The sequence below is a fragment of the Arvicola amphibius genome, chromosome 6 (assembly GCF_903992535.2).
Source record: "Arvicola amphibius chromosome 6, mArvAmp1.2, whole genome shotgun sequence".
NCBI lineage: Eukaryota > Metazoa > Chordata > Mammalia > Rodentia > Cricetidae > Arvicola > Arvicola amphibius.
This window is the reverse complement of record NC_052052.2, coordinates 158,500,500-158,524,707: the sequence shown is the minus strand read 5'-3', so window position 1 is coordinate 158,524,707 and position 24,208 is coordinate 158,500,500. Positions and strand designations below refer to the sequence as shown.

Genomic DNA, 24,208 nt, shown 5'->3' with positions numbered 1-24,208 from the left:
AAAGGCATGCACTACCACCTGGCGCAAGGCTTATCTTAAATCCTGGCTAGAGTAGTCTGTGAGGCTGGACCATCTCATCCAGCATCCTTGAAGCTGTTCTGGATGCAGAACTCTGGGGAAAACTGCAGCAGGGCATCTGAGATGCTGGATCATCTGGACCACCTGTGTTCATTGGTGTCTGGTTCCTTTGCTCTGAAAACACATTTTCCAAGGTAACATACATATCTGCAATAACACAAATATGGAATGTGCAGTGTGCACAAGTAGTTAAAGATGATTTTTTTTTGTTTTATGTTTGAGCAGGTAAAGGGCATCTGCTAACTTTATAAGTTCATTTGGACTGTATAATCAAACTGTAATATAAATTTGTATCCATGCCATATGAATGGGTGACATGTAATAAGTCATGAAGATTCTATAGCCAACAAGATTTATCATGTCTCATCTCATCTTAGAGCGACTCCCATGTCAAGGGATCAGCTTACACATCACCTGTCCTGTTGTCTGTTTTGGCTTTCGTCCCTCAAGTCTGTAGCCAAGATACGCAGGTCTCCCTGAGTCAAATCTGATCTCCAGTAATCTGGAAACAAAACCATAACCCCCCCCCCCCAGCAACACATTGTCCGACCTCCATTTGGAAGTTAAGACATTTTTAAAGTATTCAAAGTTAACAAAACACCATATAGGATCCAGACTTCTTATATTTTTCATCTTTATGTGGCTTATTTTTTATTACTTTACTTTCTCTAAAGACTTTACTATTAATTTTAAACCATTTTTATGACTGTCTATAGCCATTTTTTCCCTAAGCCTATGAACATGTTAAACACACTGTAACTTGTTTAGAGGTTTGTTTTTCTCCCTGTCTGAACCTGCTTTACTGCATATCTGTAACCTTCTCTGTCTGTATGAGCAAAACCTTAAACCTGCCACGAGGCTTAGCTCATGGTACACTGGCAGTTCGAGCTTGGAGCGTGTCTCTGTATGACTGCCATGGGAGACATGGGACTAAGAAGCCTCATTCTCTCCACTTTTGTGTGTTTAGAACCTTTGAGTTTTCTCAGGTCTTATGTGAATATACGTGGCCAGATGTTGGGCACCATTTGTAGTCAGTCTAAAGACCAGCCGGCTTCCAAGTAACCACTCAGAGACTTTTATTAATAATGCAAACTCAGCTGATAGCTTAGACTTGTTTCTAACTAGCTCCTATAACTTAACCCATTTCTATTAATTTACTTTCTGCCTCAAGGCTTTATTACCTCATCTTCATAGTGCCCATCCTGATGACTCTGCATCTCCTGACATCTCTGCTCTTCTTCTTCCCAGTGTCCCCTCTGGCCTGAAAATCTTGCCTTTCAGCTTTTTATTAAACCAATCTGAGTGACACATTCATAGTGTACAAAAAAGATTATTCCACAACAGTCTGAGGCAGGCAGATCTCTGTGAGTTTGAAGCTGTTGTGCTCTACATACTGAGTTCCAGGACAACCAGAGCTACATAGTAAGGCTTTGTCTCAAAAAACAGAAAACAATTAAAATTTGCTTTGGATTTTGGAGATAATGTCTTACTCTATATTCCAGCTGACCTGAAGTTCACTAGGTGGCCCAGACTGACCTCAGACTCACCAAACTTCTTCTGCTTCAACCTCCCAAGGACTGGGATTAAAAGTGTGTCATCATGCCCAGCAGGAACCAGTTTTATTTTAAAAAGAAATGATTTTTACAAGCATTGGTATTTTGTCCCGTGTGCATGTCTGTGTGAGGGTGTCAGAGGCCCTAGAACTGGAGTTGCAGACTATAGTGAGCTACCATATGGGCACGATTTAACTCGGGTCCTCTGGAAGAGCAGCCACTGCTCTTAACCACTGAATTCCAGCCCCATGGGATGAGTTTATTTTTAAAAGATAACAAACACCACCAGCCCCTGAAAATATTTCTATGTAAAAGAATTTTGAACCTTTACAAATTAGGCTTTACAAAACAAGGCTTCAATTCGAACCTTTACAACAAACATTGTGTGTGTGTGTGTGTGTGTGTTCGTGTGGGTGTACAAGCATCTGTATGTGTGTGGAGGCCAGAAGTCCGTGATTCAGACAGACTGGCCACTAAGCCTCAGAAATCCTCCTATATCTGTCTCCTCAATGCTGGGATTATAGATACTTATCTGTGGGTTTTTTTTTTTTTTTAATTTACATGGGTGCTAGGGATCTAAACTCAGGCCCTCATGTTACATCGAAATTACTTTACCTGCTGAGCCATCTTCCAGTCTGGAACTTTTCTGGAATTATTCATGTGCCACAGTACATATGCGTTCAGGTGCTTAGGTTGCCAGATTCTCTGGAGCTGGAGTTTCAGGCAGTAGTGAGCAGCTTGACCTGGGTGCTGGAAACCAAACTGCAAAAGCAGTGTTCACTCTTAACTTCTCAACCATCTCTCCGGTCCCAGTCTGAAATTCAGCTGCTGAGATCCTTCAGTGAGAATCCTGAGTAAGGGGCTTCTTCTCCCTCCCGGGTCCCCATAATGTTCCCTGTCTTTCTATCTTGACTGACCACTCCTCTGTGTCCCCTGTCCTCAATGTCAGAGGAGAGCCTCAGACCAAATACTGTCTAAGGTGCTTTCAAACTCTACAATTCTGTGGCCAGTGAGCAAACAATGAACAATAATATACTCATACAAGCAAACTCAGGCACTTTCCTTCAGCCAAAGTTTCAAAACCTAGAAATCAGACAATTCAAGGGCAATGTCACAACAAAGATCAGCTGAGATATTTCCTGCCACTATATAACCATGACAGGAAAACAAAATATAAAGAGAGCTCGAGGTTACATTTACTTATTTCTTTATGTGTGGAGGGGTATGCGTCAGAAGACAGTTTGCGGGAGCTGGTTCTCTTCTAACAAATGGGTTCCCGGGGATTGAACTCAGGTTGTGATACTTGCTGGCATGTTCCTTTACCCATGTGCCATCTGACTGGCCTTGAATCTTTTTATTTGGATCTGGTTGTAGCCTAATTTAACAGAGGATGATCTTGCACTCCTTATCCTCCAGCCTCTACCTTCCAAATGCTTATATATTATAGGCCTGTGTGGCCATACCCAAATGATGAACATGTTTAACACATGGTTTCTAGTTCCCAAAAATAAAAGACATAAAATAAAAATAAAAATAAAAGAAGTTGTAATCAAAAGCCTTGTTTTAAAAATACTATTTCAGCAAGATCACAAAATTATGAATTTGCAAAATACAATAATGCTTACATGGTATAATTATGTATACATAAGCTTTTCCCTCTTTACTTAAATCACATGCATTTTGTTAGAATTTCCAGCAACAAGAATCTAGCCCAAACACTCTATTTGAAAGTGAGAGGAAATCACCTCCCAAGTCGGGAAACTACTTGGCTCTTAGACATTTGACTAAGCCAATTTCAAAAAATAACGTGGGCCAGGAATTTGACTTACTAATAGATCACGTGCAAGGCCCTGGGTGTAAATCCCAGAACCTCGAAAAGTAGAACACACTGGACACACACGCGTGCGCGCGCGCGCGCGCACACACACACACACACACACACACACACACACACACACACACACACACACAGAGAGAGAGAGAGAGAAAACACTGTAAGGTGCCTGCGGTGGCCCACATCTGTAATCCCAGCACTGGAGAGGCAGAGGCCATTGTGAGGCTAGTCTGGGCTGCTTAGTGAGACACAAAAACACAATCTTTTAGAATACTTTCTTCTCTGTAATCCTAGGAACCCACTGGAGTAACTCTGATGTAATTATTTAAAAAAAAAAAAAAAACTACTCTTAAAATGTCTGATTCTGATTCTACTATGAGCCCTGAAACAGTGTGAAAGACTTCCTCTTCCAGGTCAAATGTTTTTGCTACCACTCCAAACATGTAGAACATTTTAAATCTAAGGCCTACGTTGGCATCCTTACGGAAAACCGAAAGATGAACACGAAACCGAGCTAGTTCTTAAGCGGTTTTCCTACTTAGCTGGTTTTAAGGACCGCTTTAAAACAAAAGCCAAAACTACCCTAGAACGGGGAACTCCGTGAAATCTGCATTTCTGAGAGGTTCCTTGGGGGAAGGGAGGAGGAGCTGAAATTTATCCCTCTCTGACTCTGGCTTCCCTTGCAGACTGGGAGTTCAGTCGCTGTGGACAACAGGAATTGGCCTGCAGATGGAGAATTTGGGACTACCGACTCCAGAGGCAGTTTCCAGACTTCTCGCTTATTTAGATGCCGCGGTGGAGCCAGGCCCTTCAAAATGGCAGCTGTGGTCAAGTTCCGAAAAGGTCTGACACATTTTTAACACAGTAGCAAAATATGGGGCTGCATTCCTGCAGAGCTGAAAGAGCAAAGTCCGAGGGCCCAGCTGGCCACGTGCTCACACACTTCGTGTTAAATCGGACCGTGGGCACCCGGGCTACGCAAGGCAGGAGTGAGCGCAGCTCCAGGGTCCCGGGACGAGGTGCGAAAGGGGCAAACAACGGCAAATCACGTCTCCAGGTGGCCTGTCTTTTTTTTTTTTTTTTTTTTTTTTTTTTTTTTAACCGACTCCGAGAAGCCCTCATTGCTCTGTCCCGATAGGTGGAGGAAAGCAGCGCGGGCTGAACTTCCAAGTTCCGAGGTCCGCCCTGCCTTGTGACCACTGGACTGCGGACCCCTTCAGCAGGCTACACTCTTCTAGCAGGCGGCCATGACAAGGATCCCTTGGCGCGAATTACAAGGAAACCCAAAAAACACTTAAAAAAAAAAAATTCCATCCCAAAGACCCGGAGTGGAGTCACTAGGACAGGGCTGTGCAGGAACTTGGGGACTCACTCGAAGAACTGGGGGCTGGGGCGTCGCACCTGGACACGGGAGACAAAAGTTGGGGGCATCCCACCCAGGGGTCGCCAGCATGCTTTCTGCCAGATTGGCGGAAGCGCTCAGACTTTTCTTTATGGCGTCACCGGGTACCTGCCTGTAGGAAGGCCCCGGCTGCGTGACGTCACGCCGCGCTGACCAATGAACGGCCCGAGCCGGCGGGCCCCGAGGAGGGTTGTGGGCCCTTCTTTTTTGTGAATGAAGCTCCACGGAACATCCCTCCTGGGGGTCCCCGGGAGCCGCGGCCCGCAGAGCTCGGACGCCCAGGCAGCAGCGTCCCAGGGCGCGCGCGCTTTGCCCCAGCCGCCGGCCAGCGCTGTGTGGCCCCCGGGGCGCGGGCGGCGGGAGACGCAGCTCGAGGACTCGGGGCCGGGCTGCCGGGCCATGGTCGCGGTCCCCTGACGGGCCGCGGCCGCCTCCATGAAGCGCAAGAGCGAGCGGCGCTCGGCTTGGGCTACCGCGCCCCCCTGCTCGCGCCGCAGCTCGTCCTCCTCTCCCGGGGTGAAGAAGAGCCGCAGCTCCACGCCGCAGGAGCTGCACCGCCTGGAGCAGCAGGACGACCTGTACCTGGACATCACGGGTGAGCCCCCCGCCACACCCCCCACGAGACTCGCGGCTTCCTCGCTCCTCTCGCCGCCCGCTCGCGCGCCGGCGGCTGCAACTTTTACACCGAGAGGGGCCGAGGGTCACCTCTGTAAAATGCACCCGGCCTCCGGAGGCGGGGGAGGACTCTGCCCTCGAACCCACCTCACTCCGGGATAGCTGGCGCGGTTTTCCTCACTCCGGTCCGAGTTTCTGCTGAGCTCCGAGGGCGCTGATCTTTCCTGGCCCGAGGGCCCAAGCCCCCGCTGCGCCTTAGCAACGCGTGGGATTCCCCCCCCCCCCGAGCCCTGGCCCTTGCCCCCCTCTTCCCCACGCCGTCGCGCCCTCCTCAGGCCTCCTCGGACATCCTTGCCCTCCCTCCGGTGCCTCCAGAGAGGTGTCACGGTGATGGCGTTGGAACCATCCAGCGTTCTAAGAGCCCAGAGGTGTCACTTTTGAGAAATCCCCGCCAGTCCGAGAATGTAGAAAAGCCGCTTTCGAGGGGTGATTTTTCTTAGTGTCTCAGTTCTTGAAATTAATTTGGCAACTGCTGGGTTTGCCGGCATTGGTGTCGAAGCCAGAGCTTGCCTTCGGTGTGCTGCTGTACGTGGAAACGCTTTATCAGCTGCATAGCTGTCTGCGCGGTTGAGGGAATGTGCTGCGTTTTCCGGGACGGATGGTGTCCACCTCTGCGTGGGGTTTTAAGAAACGGTTTCCAGGCCTTGGACTTTCTTAGGTGGGCTCGGTTGGCGACAGCGTTATTGATTTAGGAAGTGTTTACAGAGACACAGAAATTTAGTAGAAACTATATTCTAGATTGATGGGCAGCTAAAAAATAAGACCGATTTTAAAGGAAGCCGAGAGGAGAGGGGGAAGGTTTCTTAGTGTTTGGAGGAGGAAGAGGAAGGAGTTGCTTTAAGTACTGCCCCTGACTGGCTTCTTCCCAGGTCTAGGGGTGGCCCTGCAGGAGGAGATGCCAGCTTGCCCAGGTTCCTTCGTGCTGGTGGGATCTGCGCATTCTTTCCGCTCTTTCTTACACTTAAAATCACCTTGGTTAAGGCTATTTAGTATGGGAACAAGTTAAGCCTTGTATAGCTCTGAATTGTAGAGGTACACAAGAGTATACTGAGAAAAGTTGGTGGCAAAGAACAGGAGTATCTAAATGTAACCGATGTTGCCAATTTCTCCTGCATCTTTCCAGAAGCATCCCGGACCCGCGCACATATGTTTCTCTTCCTTGCAAACCCATGCAGGATGGTATACAATTGACTTTGCATTGCTCTGCAGCGTACTTCATGGCAGAATGTCAGCCTCCAATTGCTGTGTTCAAAACCTCATTTGATTAATTACTATCTAAACCAAAGAATGTGTGGCTTTAAAGGATAAAACTTAAAGGTTTATGGATTTAAACTAGTTATAGATTTAAATGTTTTATGAATTTAGTTCTCTGCTGAACATTTAGGTAGTTTTCGTTAAAAGTTGTGAGACTGGGCCTTTAATCCTAGTGGCAACTCTTTAGGCAGAGTCAGGTGGATCTTTGTGAGTTCAAGGCAAGCCTCATCTGTATAGTGAATTCCAGAACAGCCAGGTCCTGTCTCAAAACAAAAACAAAACAAAACAAAACAAAACAAAAAGCTGTAATAAGATTAGGTGGTTGCTTTCATAATAGAAATTGTTAGTGGCCCCGAAGCTGGCATTCAGGACCTTGTGCGTGCTAGGCTAGCTCTCCCAACATTGAGCTACAACCCACCAGAAGAATTTTGACAGCAGTCGGAGGAAATCTTTCTATTTCATGGGGATAGAGTGTAACTTGGCAAGCCTTCCTGAGGAAACCATCAAAGAATTAACCTTAGAAAGTGTCAGCAGTTGGGTGGTGGTGGTGCATGCGGATCTCAGTGAGTTTGAGGTCAGCCTGGTCTACATAGTGAGTTCAGGACAGCCAAAGCTACACAGAGAAGCCCAGTCTCGAGAAACAAAAACAATACAAAACAAAAAGTTGGAAAGATCAGATTACTTTTAATTTTATTTATTTTATGTGAGGTGCTGATGGAGGAAGGCTTTGTGCTTAGCAAATGGCACCTGGTCCTTTAATTTCCCAAATTGTTTTCCCCTCAGTCATTGTTTTATTGTAATTTGCTTTTTGATACAGGGTCTCACTCTATAGCAAGCTGGTTTGGGTTTTCCTGCCTCTACTTCCCCAAGTGCTGGATTAAAGGGATGTGCCACCATTCTTGATAACCGACAGTTTTCTTTCCTGATTGCTTTTTTTTTTTTCTTTCAAGACAGGGCTTCTCTGTGTAGCTTTGGAGCCTGCCCTGGAACTCACTCTGTAGACCAGGCTGGCCTCAAACTCACAGAGATCCGCCTGCCTCTGCCTCCCTAGCCCTGGGATTAAAGGTGTGTCCCACCACCGTCCAGGCCTGACAGTTTCCTTAATTGTTTAAGAAAATCAGACATTATTACCAAAACAGTTTGGTCTTTTTTTTTTAATCCTTCACTTTTTTTTAATTTTTGTTTTTACTTTATTTGTGTTGGGGGATGGAGTGGGGTTATTGATTTCATCCTTAACAGGGCCCAGTGTACAAGTCAGGATAGTTTGTGGGAGCTGGTTCACTTCTACACGGGTTTCCAGAATTGAGCTAAGGTCCTCAGTCTTGCCTGGAGGCTCTCTTTCCAGCTGAGCCATCAGGATGGTTTCTTTTTAACTGCCGAGTGCTATCATATTGTATGGCTGAATCACGATTTCTTAATTAGTAGTGAGCGGGAACACTTGGGAATGTGTGCGGTTCTATTGCAAATGGCTGCGAAGCAACCCTGTGGATGATGTCTGTGTATTTGTGACTGCAGTTTTGAGCTGATTCTAGAAATAAAAGTGTCGGACCAGCATTTACAGCTTCAGTGGACTTTTGGACCTGTACGTATGTTGCCACCATGTTCAACATGGTGTTCAGGACATGCTCAGCTCCTTTGAATACATAGCTGGGAGTATACTTCGTGAGTTGTGTTAACTTCATATTTTCATCTTGGGCAGCTGCCAGACTGTTTTAAAAAGAGCTTTCGCCATCAGCTTTCTACTCTTGAGGTTTCAATCATTTCTACGTCTTTACCAATACTCTTTAGTGAACAGGAAGACTCGTGTAGCAGGCATGGTTTGGAAAAATTAAGCCATGTTGTCTGTTTCGCCTGTTCTGCCCCTAAAGCTTTTTTTTCAGCACACAGTTTAGGTTTGCCGCAAGTGCGCTGTGTAGGTGAGGAGGACCTTGAACATGTGAGCCTTCCATCTGGGTGCTGGGATTATAAGCACGAGTGACTGACTGCCTGGTCTTACGTGGTACTGGGATAAACCCAGGGCTTCAACATCCTAGGCAAGCACTGAGCTACATCTCTAGACCCCAGACTTTTTTTACCCCCAAAGACCCTTGATATATTTATTTGTTTGTTTATTTTTGAGACAGGATTTCTCTGTGTAGCCCTGGCTGGCTTTGTAGACTAGACGGGGCCTTGAATTTATGGAGGCTTACCTGCCTCTGTTTCCCAAGTACTGGAATTAAAGGATTTGCAACCATTGCAGGTGGATCCTTGATATTTTTATGGTGACCTATTCAATCTGTAAATTGAATTCCTGCCGATACCAGGGTGCTGCCTTGTGTGCTGTTCATACTGGATGCTTGTGTGATCATCATTCTTGTTTGGTTGTTTGGTCTAGAGACTGGCTAGCCTCACTGCTATGCTCTGCGGGGGGGATACTCTTTCCAGGAGCCAACCTACTCAATAGTGCTTTAATTCTTACCCCTACCCAAGCAGTATGCTTTGTTATCATTATTATTTTTTTTTAAAACTTGAACTGTATCTCTGGTGTACCGTGGAAACCAAATCTAAAGATAGGTGAACTGTGTAGCTGATAGCCTGAGATGCTAAAGATACACGAAGAAGCTTCTGGTCCAGGAAGCAGAGAGAAAAGAGGACTTGAGTTTTCAGTGGGTTGAAAACTGTAAGATCCAAAATTGGGAAAATAGATGAGAAAAAAATGGTTGGATGCAGGCAGGGATTTTATTTTCTTATGAACCTCCTTGGTGCCAGAGTTCCAAAGCTTTTTTTCAACTGTCAAATCATTAAATAGGGCCTTCCATTAAGTGGCCATGCAAAACTTCCTTTTTTGTTAATAACAAGGACAGCCTCCCCTGTCCAAATATTTGTTTTGTGAGGGGCCGGAGGTGATGGCAGAGTCTCTCTATATTGAACTTGAAGTATATTGAACTTGAACTCCATATGTAGACCAGCCTTGAACTCCCGGAGATCGGCCTGCCTCTGTCTCCAGAGTGCTGGCATTAAAGGCGTGCACTGCCACCACCACCCAGTCTGAAGACATATTTTAGGCACGCCATCACAGCTGCAAAGTCTGATCATTTTCAGGATCTAATAGTTGATGCAGACCTTTGATTTATTTCAGTATCTTAATCTTTTAAGCTTCTAATTATTGAAGAAAATTAGTAATAGTTGCTATTGCCCGAAAGACAATTTAATTTTATTTGCTTGTTTTTAGAGACAGTGTTATTTGTGTAGCTCAGTATAGCCTAGAAGTTGGTATGTAGCCAGGGTTGTCTTGGAACTTGTGATCCTCTGCCTTCACCTCCCTGGTGCTGTGATTATGGGCCTGGTTTATCAGCGCTGGGGATGGGGGAAGCCCAGGCCCTTCTGCATGCTAGGCAAGTACTCTAATGACTGAGCTACGTCTACAGCCCCTGTTTTAAAGTTCTTTTTTATTTTTATTTTTAATTTAAAAAAAATTTTTCAAGACAGGGTTTCTCTGTGTAACAGTCCTAGCTATCCTGGAACTCACTTTATAGACCAGGCTGGCCTCAAACTCAGAGATTCACCTACCTCTGCCTCCCAAATGTTGAGATTAAAGGTGTGCATCACCACTGCCTGTCTCTGTTTTAAGTGTCTCTATTCTTCCTCCTTTTATGTTTCCCGGTGTTTGCCATGATTTAGTCTTAGGGGTGTTTATGTAATAATAGGATTTACTGGAGAAACCCTAGTTGAGGTCAGTCTGGTCCCTTCCCAGCACTGGTTAGCAGCAGCACAGCGACCCATCAAATGAAATCAACAGAAGCATCACTTGCCCTCTCTCCTTTCTCTTTAGGATCCTTAAAACTCACAGCAGATGTCATTAGGCTAGGGAAATATATTCATTAATTCGAGAAGTGTTTATTGAATGCTTACTATGTAAAATCCTCATGCATATTCATTATTGGCGCTGATGGAAGTGTCTTTTTCTGGATAGAAGAAGAAATACCGTGACACAGAACACTGAGTCAGAGGGCAAAATAAATCCATTTTCATGGCTCCTATTGCAGTCAGGGTGGCTGAGTTTCAGGAACCAGAGCTCTGTGAGCTGCTCATTTGTCTTCCCACCTGCCACATGTTTCTGCACTTTGGTGTGTCTCTTGTTTTCTCTGCTTCCTGGCTGTTCTTCTTTGCTTCTGGTTGGTCACGATCCTTGCCTATAAATCTTCTAGCTAAGGCATTTACACCCCACATACAGGTAAAAAGTTAGCCTCAAATGTTATCTGTTTATGGCCTTAGAGTGGCAAGGCATAGAGGTGAGGGGAACGTGGGTAACTTCCCAGCCCTAAAGCCAGGGAGTCAGCAGTGATCTCTGTTAGTGCTCTGTGTTAATGAGCGGGGCTGGAGCCAGCTGTGCCAAAGTCACTCTGTGGGTTCTTAGGATGTAAGTAGAAGGCAATCTTGAAAAATCCTGATTATCTGTGAGCTATAGGGAAGGTGCTGTGTTTTTAACATTTTAAATTATGATGTTATTACTCTGTGTGTGTGTGTGTGTGAGAGAGAGAGAGAGAGGGAGAGAGAGAGAGAGAGAGAGAGAGAGAGAGAGAGAGAGAGAGGAGAGAGAGCGCACTCAGGACAACTTGCAGGAGTTGATTCTTTCCTTCTATGTGTGAGTCCTAGGGATTGAACTCAGGTCGTCAGGCTTCTGAGGCATCTTCCCAGCCATAGGTGTGTGTTTTAAATAATTCCAAGTGGTCTTCTACAGATAATACAACCCTTCGCTCTCCCACTGAGGATGCCAACCAACCCAGTGCAAGAGACTGGTGACTGGTCCAACGGATGGTTTCTGTTTGATAAAGCCTTGACTGTCTGACTTTGCCTTTTTCCAGCAGGTAAAACTGCTTCGTAGTTGTACAGAACTTACTTGTCACGTTGACCATTTAGTAGCACATCCTGTGCCACTTAGGCAAGTAGGCATGTCGTGATGGACCCTCGGTGACCATTACCTGCGAGGGTGAATTTAGCTGGTGAACTTTGGCAGGTGCAATCTGTGGGTCCTCCCCAGTGCATGCTATTTCCCAAATTGACCTCCAGCATAGCCCGAACTTTTCAGATATTCCTTTCATTCAACAGTATCTCAGGTGCTGGGGAAAAAAAAGGCATCAGCAGGGTGCGTGCGTGCGTGCGTGCGTGCGTGCGTGCGTGCGTGCGTGCGTGTGTGTGTGTGTGTGTGTGTGTTCATTGAGAAAACAAAACTTGGAGGGTGAAGCTGAGAGAGAGAGGATGGCAAGTGTGTACTGTATTTGAAATCCTTGGGGCAGGTTCTGAAGAGCGAGGTCAGCCTTCTGGAAGTCTGAAGGACTCAGAAGGAACCTTACTTGGTCCCTGCTACTGCTCATGGGACTGAGTCAGGCTGCTTTGTTCATAACCTTTGGAGCCTCAATGCCCCAGTGTGTCAGGGATGAAGTGAAAGGGATGCCTGGGAAAATGCTGAGGATCGTGGCTGCACCAGGCTGCAGGGTTTCCCTGGTGACAGTGGCGGGGTGTCAGGGGGAGAAGGTCATTATGCTGAAAGGCTCCTCCTAGTTGAGAAGCGTGCAGTCGTCCCCTACCCGTGAATCAGCACGGAGGTAGTACTGTTTTGCTGACAGCTCCCAGCTGCGGCCGTTGTCACAGGAAGCTTCAAAGCGATGCGGCCAGAGACACCGAGCAGTGTTCTTTAAAGACTTCGAAGGGTAGCACTATCACCAAAGCTCTGATTTCACACCTCTGAGCTGTTATCCTGCAGGGCTTATAGTTGCTAAGTTTACATGTGTCTTCGTGTGGGAGACACAGGTAGAAGGTTTCAGAACGTAAAACAAACACACACCGAGCCAACAACCATTTTCAGGATGGTTAATTGAGAGCATGATTGTGTCCTGTCGTATCTGTATTAGTATTCCACAGATGGCCAGGCTCCTCACGGGTTTGGTCTGGGATTGCCTTTTTACCGGGGGCCTGGTTTTAGTTTGCTCTTTTGTTTTGTAAAGCAGATTGGCTTTCATTAATTACTTCATGAGGAGCAGAGACATGTTATATGGCAGGGTCAAAAACCAGAAATAGAACCCCCCCCCCCCCCCCCCCCCCCCCCCCCCCCCCCCACGAGACAGGGTTTCTCTGTGTAACAGTCCTAGCTGTGCTTGTATTCCTCTTGTAGTCCAGGCTGGCCCTTGAACTCACAGAGCTCCGCCTGTCTCTGCCTCCCGAGTGCTGGGATTAAAGGCGTGCGCACCACCACCGCCCCAGCTCTAGTTTGTTTTTAATTACTTTTTATGTGTAGATACATGTTTTGTCTGCATGTGTGTCCATGCACCCCATGTGTGCTTGGTGTCTGTGGAGGCCAGAAGTGGATGTCAGGTCCCTTGGACCTGGAGTTGTGGTCATTGGGAATGGAACTTGGGTCCTCTGCAAGAGCAAGCAGTAAGAGCCCCCCTGTTTTCTGGTATTTTTCGTTTGTTTGTTTTTAGATGATCTGGCTTCCAGTATTTTACAGAGATTACTGTAGAAAAGATTTTCAAACATAAAATTGATTACAAAACAAGACAGGAGGGATGGCTCATTAGCTAAGATTGTATAGTGTTCTTACAGACTTGGTTCCCAGCACCTAGGTCAGGCAGCTTACAGTCTCTAATAACTCCAGCTCTAGGGGATCCAGTGCCTGCTTGGTGTCCTTGAGAACCTGTATGTACATAGTTAAAAATAAGTTTTAAAAACTGATTTTAACTTTCCCAAAGCCAGAGATAATATTTTTAAATTTTAAATTTATATTCTTTAGAGTGTGTATGTTTGTGAGCGTGTGCAGTGTATGTGTACATGAATAAGCGTAGGTGCTGGAGAATTGATTTTCTCCCATAACAGTCTGTGTCCCTGGGATCCAACTCTGTCAGGCTTGGTGGCAAGTCCTTCCTACAAGTTAAGCCATCACCCTGGCCCTCAAAGTCAAGACTGTCGAAGTGTGATGTGTACATCTCATCTGGGCCCTGTTTCGATGGAAGTTTTACCCCCTTCTCTCTCTCTTCCATAGCTTTTCATGGATACTTCGCCAACAAAGGTATCAGATCCTTTCCTACTTTGTGGTTCTTTCTGATAACTTTTAAACAGTAAAATCTCACCTTTGAGAGTTGTTCTTGGTTGTGTCTATGTCTGCCTGTCTGTCCTGGGTTTAGTTTGAGGTGACAGATTCAGCTCTGACATTACAGCTGAATCAGAAACTTGTCTTCGTATCAAAAGAGTTGATTTCTGTGTATGATAATACCAAATGTGATTTCCAGATATTTTATTGATTATGAATGCTAAGTGGTGAATATTTTTGATAGTATTAAAGTTCGTCTTTTAAAACTGAAATACCTTTGAATGTGCTTTCTGAAGGAATATTTATAATTAACTTACAACAGGTATTATTTTGGTTTGTTTGAGTGAGGGTTTTTAAAATCTTGCCATTTTTTAGGATTTCTGCCTACAGGGCAGGTTATATTTTTTGTTGTTGTTGTTTTCCATGAAGCAGTAAGGAAATTTCATGAAATGCTAATTTCAGTTTGGGGCTCGGGAAGGGCTTTTATGTTCTGTTTTGGGTTCAGACAGGGAATCAAGCTGGGTGCTAGGGTTCAGTCCCAGGGCCTCATGTGTGGTTGGCAGGTGCTCTACCACGGAGCCGCAGAGCTACGGCAGAAGTCACTCTCTGTGAGTGATCCCATGCATACAATAAATAACATCTATTTCAATTATTCACCTTTTTATATACATACATATATATGTATATATATAATTTTATGTGTATGAATGTCTTGTCTGCATGTAAGTGGACCATATGTGTGTGATGCCCGAGGAAGCAAGGAAAAGGCCACCAGATCTTCTCAACTGGAGTTGCAGATGGTTGTGAGTTGCCATGTGGGTGCTGGGAATTGAGCTGAGCGTAGGTTCTCTGCAGGAGCAGCCAGTGCTCTTAATCTCTGAGCCATCTCTCCAGCCCTGTACAGTTCTTAGTATCGTTTATATTCCACAGGGGCAGATTTAGCCCCTTTGTCTGGAAAGCAGAGGAAGCTGGGCTGGGATTAATTCTAGACCGTATCACTCGCTGACTCCATTTTCCAGGTAGTTCACTTTTACCCCATTAAAATTCTGTTGGCAGCCTGCTCTTCACAAAAGCAAAACATCTTGTTCCTGATGCCACTGGAATTTGTTGTTCCTTCAGGTTCTCATTTGAAAGTGAAATTATTCTCAGCTCTGCTGTGCAGTTTATGACATTGATCTTTTTATACCCAATCCATAATTCTTTAATATCGTTTACGAATTTCAAATTCTGCAAAGCTCCCTATTTTAGAACCATCTCCGCTGAATCATTCTCTGCATTTTGCTCATCTGTATGAATTATTCTATGGAATTAATTAAAATATCTATTTAATAAGGATTTATTGCGCAATTGCTATGCGCAAGGAGTTAAACCAAGTGTTATTGAGGGGAGGGGGCAGAGGACTAGAAGATTTATAATAGCACGGCCCTTATCCCTGAACACAGAGAGCAGTGGATTCTTGGTCATCTCAGTGAGGACAGGTAACAAGGACTTAAAATGTGGCTTTCTTCTTTAAAGTATCAGTTTGAGTCAGTTTTATGTCCCTTGATCATTCCTGCACAGTGTCGGTTATTTTTCCCAGTGTATCTTTGTGTTTCTGTGTGCATGTTTTACTTTAAAAATTATTCGTTTATGCTTTAGTTTTTTCTTGTTAGATACAAGCTAGAGTCATCTGAAAGAGGGAATCTCCCCCCGCGCCCCAGACAGGGCTTCTCTAAAGAGGAAATCCTGATTGAGGAATTACTTTCATCAGATTGGCCGTGGGCTTGCACGGCTGTGGGGCATTTTCTTGATTACTGTTAGATGTGGAAGAGCATGTCCTTAGGTCTGAACATGAGAGCAATAGATTTTTAGTCATTAGGCCTCAACTATACAGTTTCAGATTTTGCCCTCAGGTCTGTGCCTTGAATGCCTTGAGTTCCCTCAGTGATAGACTATCATCTGGGAATGTAAGATGAAATAAGCCCTCTCCTCCCCAGGTTGCTTTTGATCTCTGATGTGGAAGTCACTAAATATTAATTAAATTGCTAACTATTTCAGTAGCTGAGCAGAAAAACACCCTAAATTTCACATTCCTTTAGGGTGCTGAAGGAGAATTGCTTTGATAAGCATTGTGATGAACTCTATGGAAGATGTTCTCAAACTGCATTTGGAACTTACTGTTGAAATACCGTCTAAGTGGTTTGTTGGAAGTGCCTCATACATGGAACTGGAGCATCTTAACATGTGTTTCTTCCCTTTTGATATTGAAATATCAGCCAGGCTTAGTTTATAAAGCCAGGGACACAGCTGAGCATGGATTTTAACTCCACTGTTAATGTGTTCTCATTTTAATATCATTGAAACTGAAAGGGCCTAAAGCACAAATTCAATCAAGACACATTTGAATGCTTTTTCCATTTTTATCTTTGCACTGGCTGCAGGGAGAGCTGCAGCAGAGACTCAGCAAGGGAGCTGGACGAGGTGTGGCCTGGTGCTGCTCTTGCTGTCTGCATGGACGCCTTGGGATGATGGGATACCTGGAAGTTTGAGCTGGGTTTTCAGACTTCCTTTCTCTCCCTCTCCCTACCTCCCTGCTCCTCTCTCTGTTTCTTTTCTTCGTAATTAAAAAAGGTTTTTTTGAGCTGGGCTGTGGTGGCACGTGCCTTTAATCCCAGCACTTGGGAGGCAGAGACAGGTGTATCACTGTGAGTTTGAGGCCAGCCCGGTCCACAAGAACAAGTTCCAGGACATCGGGGATTGTTACTCAGAGAAACCCTGCTTGTGGAGGGATGGGCGAGTTTTTTTGAGACAGGGTCTCACTATGTAGCCCTGGCTGGCCTGAAACTTGCTTTGTAGATCAAGCTAGCCTCAAATTTACAGAGCTCCACCTACCTCTGGCTCCTGAGTATTGGGATTAAAGGTGTGTGCCACCATACTCAACTAAACATTTTTATCATGATGATTAAGTGTGTGAGTGCACGTGTGAGCATATACACACACTAAATACACACGTATACATACATGCACTCAGCTATTGCCTGCCCTGAGAGTCTTGGGTCAAACCCAGATGGTCAGGCTTGGCAGCTGACTCTAAAGATTGTCTTATTTCCCGTCTAGAGCAAACAGAAACTGATTTTATTTATTCACTCATTTAATTTTTGAGACAGTTCATGTGACCAGACTAGCTTCAAATTTAATAGTCAAGGATGACCTTGAATTTCTGATCCTCCTGCCTCCACTTGAGTGCTGGAGTACAGATGTATTACCCCAGGAATTTTTCCTTAAGCAGAAAGTTTTGATAATTTCCAAAATGAAGGTGTGAGATATTTTGAAAAGTAACATACACTGTATCTTGTTCTTCATTATTATTGTATTTTTATTATTATTATAATTATTTTGAGAAAGGGCATCACTTATATAGCCTAGATTGGCTTTTAAAATCATAATTCTCCTGCCTCAGCCTTTCTAGTGCTGGGGTTGCAGGCATGCTTCTTTAAATTTTTAAATTGAAGCTTTGAGTTAAGAACCATTTTAAAATGATATATAGGCCCTGAGAGTGTAACTAGATCGTATTTGCCTAACAGCATACTTTAGTTCCCAGGTTCAATACCCATCACCTCTGACCCTTCTATAGGAATACTGTTTCCTGTTAGTTTGTTTTCAAGTTGGTCGACTTTGTGCAGGGGTCATCCTTAATCTTGGATATCGGTCTAATTTTAGTTTCTGAGCTAATGAAACAAGCATGAAATAGGAGATTTATGCTTTGAGTAATTTTTAATAAGGCCATTTTTGTAAACATGAAACCCTTGGCAAATGTTGCTTTGTTGCAATTACATTGTCTTTGAAGAAGCCTACTGAAAATAAGCAGGCTTGTGTAGAGCTGAGCCCAGTGCCGTTGTCGATCAAGTTGTTGCTGTAGAGACCTTGAAGCCAATTTGGGTGCTAGCCTGCAGTTACCAGACTGTCTGGACCTCCTCTGTTTACAAATCAGTGACAGAGTCATTGCCCAAGAGCTACTTGTGACAGAGTTGAGGGACTGTCATGTTGGGCCAAGCAGTCTCCTAGGTAGAGAAAGCCTTGAAAGCAATGTTGATGCAATTGACTTGTGCTGGAAATCGGGAGAGGTTGTTAGGCTTTTCTCTTCTGAGAAGGCCTCGTTGTAGCTCAGGCTAGCCTTGAACTCACTACGTAGCTCAACATAGCTGAGGTTGACCCTTGTTCATCTGCTTGTTCTACCACTCCTGACTTTTTTTTAATTATTTAATTTATTTATTTATTGGTAGTACTAGGAACTCAGGTTCTTATATATCTAAGCTTGCACTGTACTCCTGAGCCAAAATGCCAGCCCCTGGATGAGGTTCTTAAAGTGCTTGCTTCAGATAGTTATGTAGTTAAGGGTTTCCTTTCCTTTTTTTTTTTTTAAGATTTATTTATTTATTATGTATACAACATTCTGCCTCCATGTATCCCTGTATGCCAGAAGAGGGCACCAGATCTCATTACAGATGGTTGTGAGCCACCATATGGTTGCTGGCAATTGAACTCAGGACCTTTGGAAGAGCAGCCAGTGCTCTTAACCTCTGAGTCCTCTCTCCAGCCCTCCTTTCCTGTTTTTTTATTGTGAAGCTTTAACTTCTTATTGCACCCTCTGCTCCCAGCAAATGTGATATTGTCACTGTTAGTATTCAGGCCTCTGTACTGTCCTGACCGTGGGGTTTCTGACAGGATGCTTCCTCAGCTGCAACCACTAAGAGCACCTTCTGTGCCTGTTCACTACGTTCCCTTTTAAGAGGGCCCTGCCCACCTCCCCCCCATCTCTCCCCCACTACCGCTCTGCTCTTCTGCTGCTCCTGTCCCCAGAGGCCAGCCCCCCCCCCCCCATGAGATGTGTCATGGTGTCTTTCTCTCGCGTGGAGCTTTTTTAAATCATTGCGTTGTGTCTGGCTAGTTGGCATTTTGGGCTAATGGGAGAATACCAGGCTGGATGTTGACGATGCAAACCTAACAAGACTTTTTTTTTCAAGGATGCATGTGTGCCGATTGTGTTTTTTCTTTCCCCTATCAACTTGACACAAGCTAGAGTCTTCTGAGAAGAGGGAACCTCAACTAAGAACAATGTCTCCATTAGATTGGCTGCAGGCAAGTTTGATTAGTGATTGATGGTCAGTGTGGAAGGGCACAGGCCACTGTGGGGGGTGCCACTCCTACTCAGGTGATCCTGATAGGTAGAAGAAAGGTTGCTAAATGTGAGCATGGAGAGTAAGCCGCAGCCGCTTTCTTCCACAGTCTCTGTCTAATTCCTGCCTCGACAACACTCTGATAGTCTGTATGTTGAAATAAAGCCTTTTCCCTCCACGTTGCTTTCGGTCATGGTGTTATCACAGCATTAGAGAGCGAACTAGGACACCATTGGTACTGGGAAGTAGGTGGTTGCTGTGACACACCTGGCCGTGTTTTGGAGGGGAAGGTTGTGGAAATTTAGGCTAGAAGAGCATTGAACGGTTGGAGTTCAGTGAACTGTTCTGTAGGAACCTGGAAGGTGATGTTGAGAGAGGTGCTGATGGTGGAGCCTGTCTCCCGAAGGTTCAGAAAGATGTAAAGATGACTGGGGCTGTTTATGTGATGATTTGAATTAAGAGTCAATGGGTATTGTGTGACAAACTTTTCTTAAGGAGATGCAGCATGCAAGTCTTCCCACCCCAGATAGGAAACTCATGAAGTATGGAATCGTCAGTTCCTCTCAAGAATATGGCTGTAAGTGTTGTAGCTCTGAGGAGAAAGATTTCCTGGGAGTTGGGAGCCAAGGAATACCATAAAGTCACAGTGCAACAAACCTCACAGAAGGGAAAAACTCAAGAGGGTAGCTGCCCCTGCTCTGGGCAGAAGCAACAGGGAACTGAGTGGAAGGCAGGCTTTTATAGGGTTTCTTGGGGAGGGGAGGGGTTCCGGGGTGGGGGTTGGTGGGATTTTAAGATCAGGGATTGGTGGATTTTCCAACTCAGAAGTGAAGATGTGCTTTTTACCCTATATTCCCGTTATTGTTTACTATTAATAAACAATCGGGTTGCAGAAGGGGGTGGTGTTATCGTTATGTTAGACTGCTTCCGTTGGTTGGAGGGCATCAAAGTACTTGAGCAGAAATTACTTGAAGATTGCTGGATTGCCAAAGCCCCCACACTAACATGGGTGAGCTCACAAAAGCATGGCCTGCGGGCAGCTCGACAGGTTGGAGAGTTCCCTTTCCAGGTGCCTTAGTTGGTCCAAATCTCCTTCAGGCAGTCAGGGTAGTGGCTGCTGCTTTTGGGCAGCCTATGTGGTTTCAGTCTTTGCAGTTTTGCCTGTGTGAAAGTTGTCTTCTCAGCTTGGCTTCTCTTTGTCTGAGAGAATCTTTCAGCTTTTGTTTACACTAGTGGATAGGGGCCTAGTGAATCTGGTCAGTTTCAGGAGCCGCCTGAAGTTATTTTGAGTTGCTTACCTTCCTGAGTTTGGTGGTTTTGATTGAGACAGGGTTTCTCTGTTTAGTCCCGGATCTGGAACTCCCTCCATATAGACCATGCTGGCCTCTAACTCGAAGATTGCCTGCCTCTGCCTCCTGGTTGCTGGGATAGAAGGCATGTGCCCAGCTTTCACCTTTCTGTTTTTAAAAGCTTCCCTGCAGGATTGAATGTTTCAGTCTGGGAGGATATGTTATACAACAGTGAGTTGAACGGGTAGGAGAGAGGGGAAAAAAAGAATCTGGATTGTAGTCCATCGTGGCCAAAGAATCAGCTGTGATTAACAAGACCACAGCCACTGGGGTGAAACCTTTGCTTTACTGGGACAAAGTTGGTGAGCTGAGTTGAAAGACCAGCATCCCTGCGGCGAAGTCTCCAGTGATGTGTGTAAGGGATCAGGGAATAAGGACTTAGATTTCTTTCAGCAGAAGGTCTTGTAAACATTACTGCTGCTTGAAGGTTCTATTAGCAGTTGTGTGAGGAACATCCAGAAGGTTGGTGAGCAGGCAGATCTTGACTGTGGTGAATGTGGTAAGACTGGAAGAACCAAACCATTGCCAGGGTGCAGTGCCAGGAATGGGTCTCCATGGAGACTCAGCCGACTCAGATTCAAGTTCCATTTCCAGGAACTCTTTGTTCTCAGCTAAATGGAGTGTGCACAAGTGTATGAAGCCAGCCTTAAGTCTGTCTTCTAACAAGCTAGATAACAACTCTTAGGCCTTCCTGGGACTAAGATAGATACCCTGCAGATTGGACTGACTGTGTGTGACAGGCTTGTATGAAGTTATATAGCTGGGAAGTAGGGATGCCGTGGTTTGCAGGATGTGATTTAGTAACCGGACACTGCCTTCCACTGGCACCTTCTGGGTTGCGTTCTCTTACTTACCAAAGCCTTGCACAATTGCACAACACTGTGTTTCCTCTGGGAAGAATTCATCCTTAGTCCATGGAAAATAAAACTGCTTGCTCTGGCAGACCTGGTATCCGCATTCAGAGACTAAAGTCTTGACTTTGGAAGCGTGAGAGATAATTTTTCCTTCGTCTACTGAATATCAGTTGTCAGCTTTAGAACTTCCTAGATTACAGCTTCTCTTCTTATACCTACCCTTTTTTTTGGAGCCTGTTCCCTTAATTAGGGGTGCAGTTACTATTCTGGTTTCTTCACACATCATGTGTTTCAGAGTTCATGGAGACTTCTGGTCACACTTGATGGTGCTGCCTGGGGATCATTCAAAAAGGCAAAACTGCCCCTAATAATTTAGAAATATTAGAGTGTTTTCAGGGACAAGCTTGGGAGCAGTAACGGGGACAGGAGGGCTGCAGGTTAACCACATGTGACCCTGCCTCAGAAACATGCACAAGACTCTGGGCTCGGTTCCCAGTACCAGATACACAGATCTTTCATGTTTATTCTTTTTAAAAGTTAATTACATTTATTTGCTGTGCATCTGTGGGTGGGGTGAGTGTGTCATGGCGTCCTCAGCTCTGAAGTCTAATATTATTTGAATAGATGGTCTCTTGGGGATTGTTGGCTGTCAGGAGTGTTTCACACGGGATGACTCCATCCACATTGTCACATTAACTTGAAAAATATATACAGAGGTTTTTGCCCTCCAGATCAAAGCATGCACATAGCTTGTCTTAAGAGCCTCTGGCTTCCCACTTCCTGTGGAGCCCATGCCAGGTCCGTGTGCAGCACAGCCTCTGTGGCTGGAGCTAAGCGACACCACAGGGAAATCAGCTGTAATTAAGTTGACCTGTAAGTAAAGGTGGGCATGCTTCGTTGTCTGGGTCCTTGCTGGGCACCCCACCTAGTCCCTTCTGCTCTACTTGGCATTGTGTCCTCTGGAGCTACCGTTTCCTCAAGGTGCAGAGCTGAGGGGAAGCTCACGTGCATGGGCTTCATCGCTCCCATTGCACCTTGTTTTTTCTTTTCTTTTTCCTTTTTTTAAAATCGTTTGTGCCATCTGATCCAAAATCAGCAGTTGGATGTGGAATTTGCTTCCCAGAGCTACTTAATTACTTGCCTCTAGGCATTCACAGAAGTCATGCTGTGCTGCAGTAATCAGAAGAGCCGAGGAGAAGGCACAGTCAGTCTTGCTTGCCTGGCATGCACAAAGCCGGGAATTCTATCCTCAGCACCACGTCAGCCAGAGTGGTGCATCCCTGTACTCAGCACTAGCAAGGTGGAGACAGGAACATCAGAAATCCAATATCAGGTTGAGCCAGCCTGTACTACATGAGTCTCTGTGTCAAAAACCAAAAGAAAGTCTTTTTCCTTAGCCCCAGCGGTGTATGCACGCGACCCTCCCCGAGTCAGTTCTGACTGTTGGTTCTGTGGGGTCAGAGCTTTGATTTACCCAGATGTCACAAGCCAAATGATGTAGCACAGTTAGTCTCCCTTGATGCTTTCTGCTTTTACCTTATTTATTTATTAGGCTCAGGGTCTGGGTTCTGGCAGCCCTAAGAAGCCAGCCTTGACCACCTGTTCTCAGTAAGCCAGTTAAACAAATGAGTCCTAGTGAAAAACAGAGAAAGAAATTTATTCAATGGGGGCGAATAAATAAAGAGATCCATGTTGCCCCTCTCCCCAGTCCGTGTTCTAGAGTTTTGATGTAAAATTTAGGTGTAATTGGGGTCCGAGTTTGATACAGAGGCGCACACCTTTTATCCCAGCACTCTGAAGGCAGAATCTGGTACTCTGTGAGTTCCAGACCAGCTTGTTCTACGTAGCAAGTTCTACTAGGCCAGCCAGGGCTACATGAGACCAGGCCCAAGGTATGCTTAGCTAAGCAAGACTGTTGAGGTCTGGTCACTCATGCCATCATTCTCTGTGAAGGCACAAGACCAAATTCTCAGCACAAAGGAGATTTGCCCCAGAGGAGACAGAGGCAGGAGATAGAGGATGAGGGAGAGGGACAAGGGAGACAAGGATGTTTTTCCTGGTGTGTGTGTGTGTGTGTGTGTGTGTGTGTGTGTGGCGGTGGGGGGGAGGACGTGGTCCATAGACAATTGGCAGTTTTATAAAGGTAAAAGGGATACTCGGTGTTAGGATGAGGCTTTAAATTTTGATTGGGCATGCTAATTAGGGCAAGCCAAAGTGGGTTTTTGATAGCTGAACTTTAATAGATGGATTTTGGTAGTCAGCCCCTGGCGGAAGAAGAGGCCAAATAAGGAAACAGATCTTGGTAGCTAGCTTCAGGAATGTAATCTGTTTTTAGCCAGGCAGAGGGAATGGAGAAGAAGGGCCAGGCCTGCCAGAGCCATTTTGCCGTGCCTGGGCTGGCAGGGAGTCCCTTCAGTCTAGGCTCCAGTTTCTCCCAAAAGGCAGTTTAGTTCTCAGAAAGTTCCTCGTCTGGCTGGCCTCAGACTTCAGTCTCTCCCTTTTCTCAACATGGAATTTCTGGGGAAATCCCAGTTTCTTGGAGTGTATAGTCTGATAGCCAAAAGGAGGGGCTCAGTGTCTCTTTAGAAAAATTTTTCATTACTGCCAAAAAGGTAATGCTCCCCGTGGTGAAGTGGGGTGCCTGAGCATCTTTAGATGCTGGATGGTGAAGTGGGGTGCCTGGGCATCTTTAGATGCTGGATGCTAAGATACCCTAGTCGGGTGCTAAACCAGGATGGACTCCTAGGTTCCTCTTGTTCAGCTCCACTTGTCTTTCCAACATGTGTTGGTTAAGTGCCTGTTGTTTGCCTAGGGCTGAGAAGCTTAGTGCTGGGGAGTTCTCCAAAGAGCCTCCAGAGTGGCAGGAAAGCCCAGCTCCTTGTGTTTGCTTTGCTGACCAGGGAGGCCGTGGTCTCCCACTTCTCACCAGTTAGAAACTAGAACTGAGAGACCTGTAAGCTTGCTGGGCACCAGAGTAGCAGGCTGGC

The 24,208-nt window shown here is 45.5% G+C and overlaps 1 protein-coding gene across 5 annotated transcripts in view; it reads left to right on the top strand.

Annotated features, from left to right (window-relative positions):
- Positions 1–4,621: 4,621 nt before the first annotated feature.
- The window catches only part of Cdc14b (cell division cycle 14B), an 82,706-nt gene continuing 63,119 nt past the window's right edge, over positions 4,622–24,208 (top strand). Inside the window, exon 1 of one of the 5 annotated variants that reach the window (XM_038332530.1) lies at positions 4,622–5,462. In XM_038332530.1, the coding sequence (XP_038188458.1) occupies positions 5,303–5,462 (160 nt within the window). In that variant the 5' untranslated portion in view covers positions 4,622–5,302. The remainder of the gene's footprint in view (positions 5,463–24,208) is intronic. The other 4 variants (XM_038332529.1, XM_038332534.1, XM_038332532.1 and 1 more) reach the window with 4 other exon arrangements.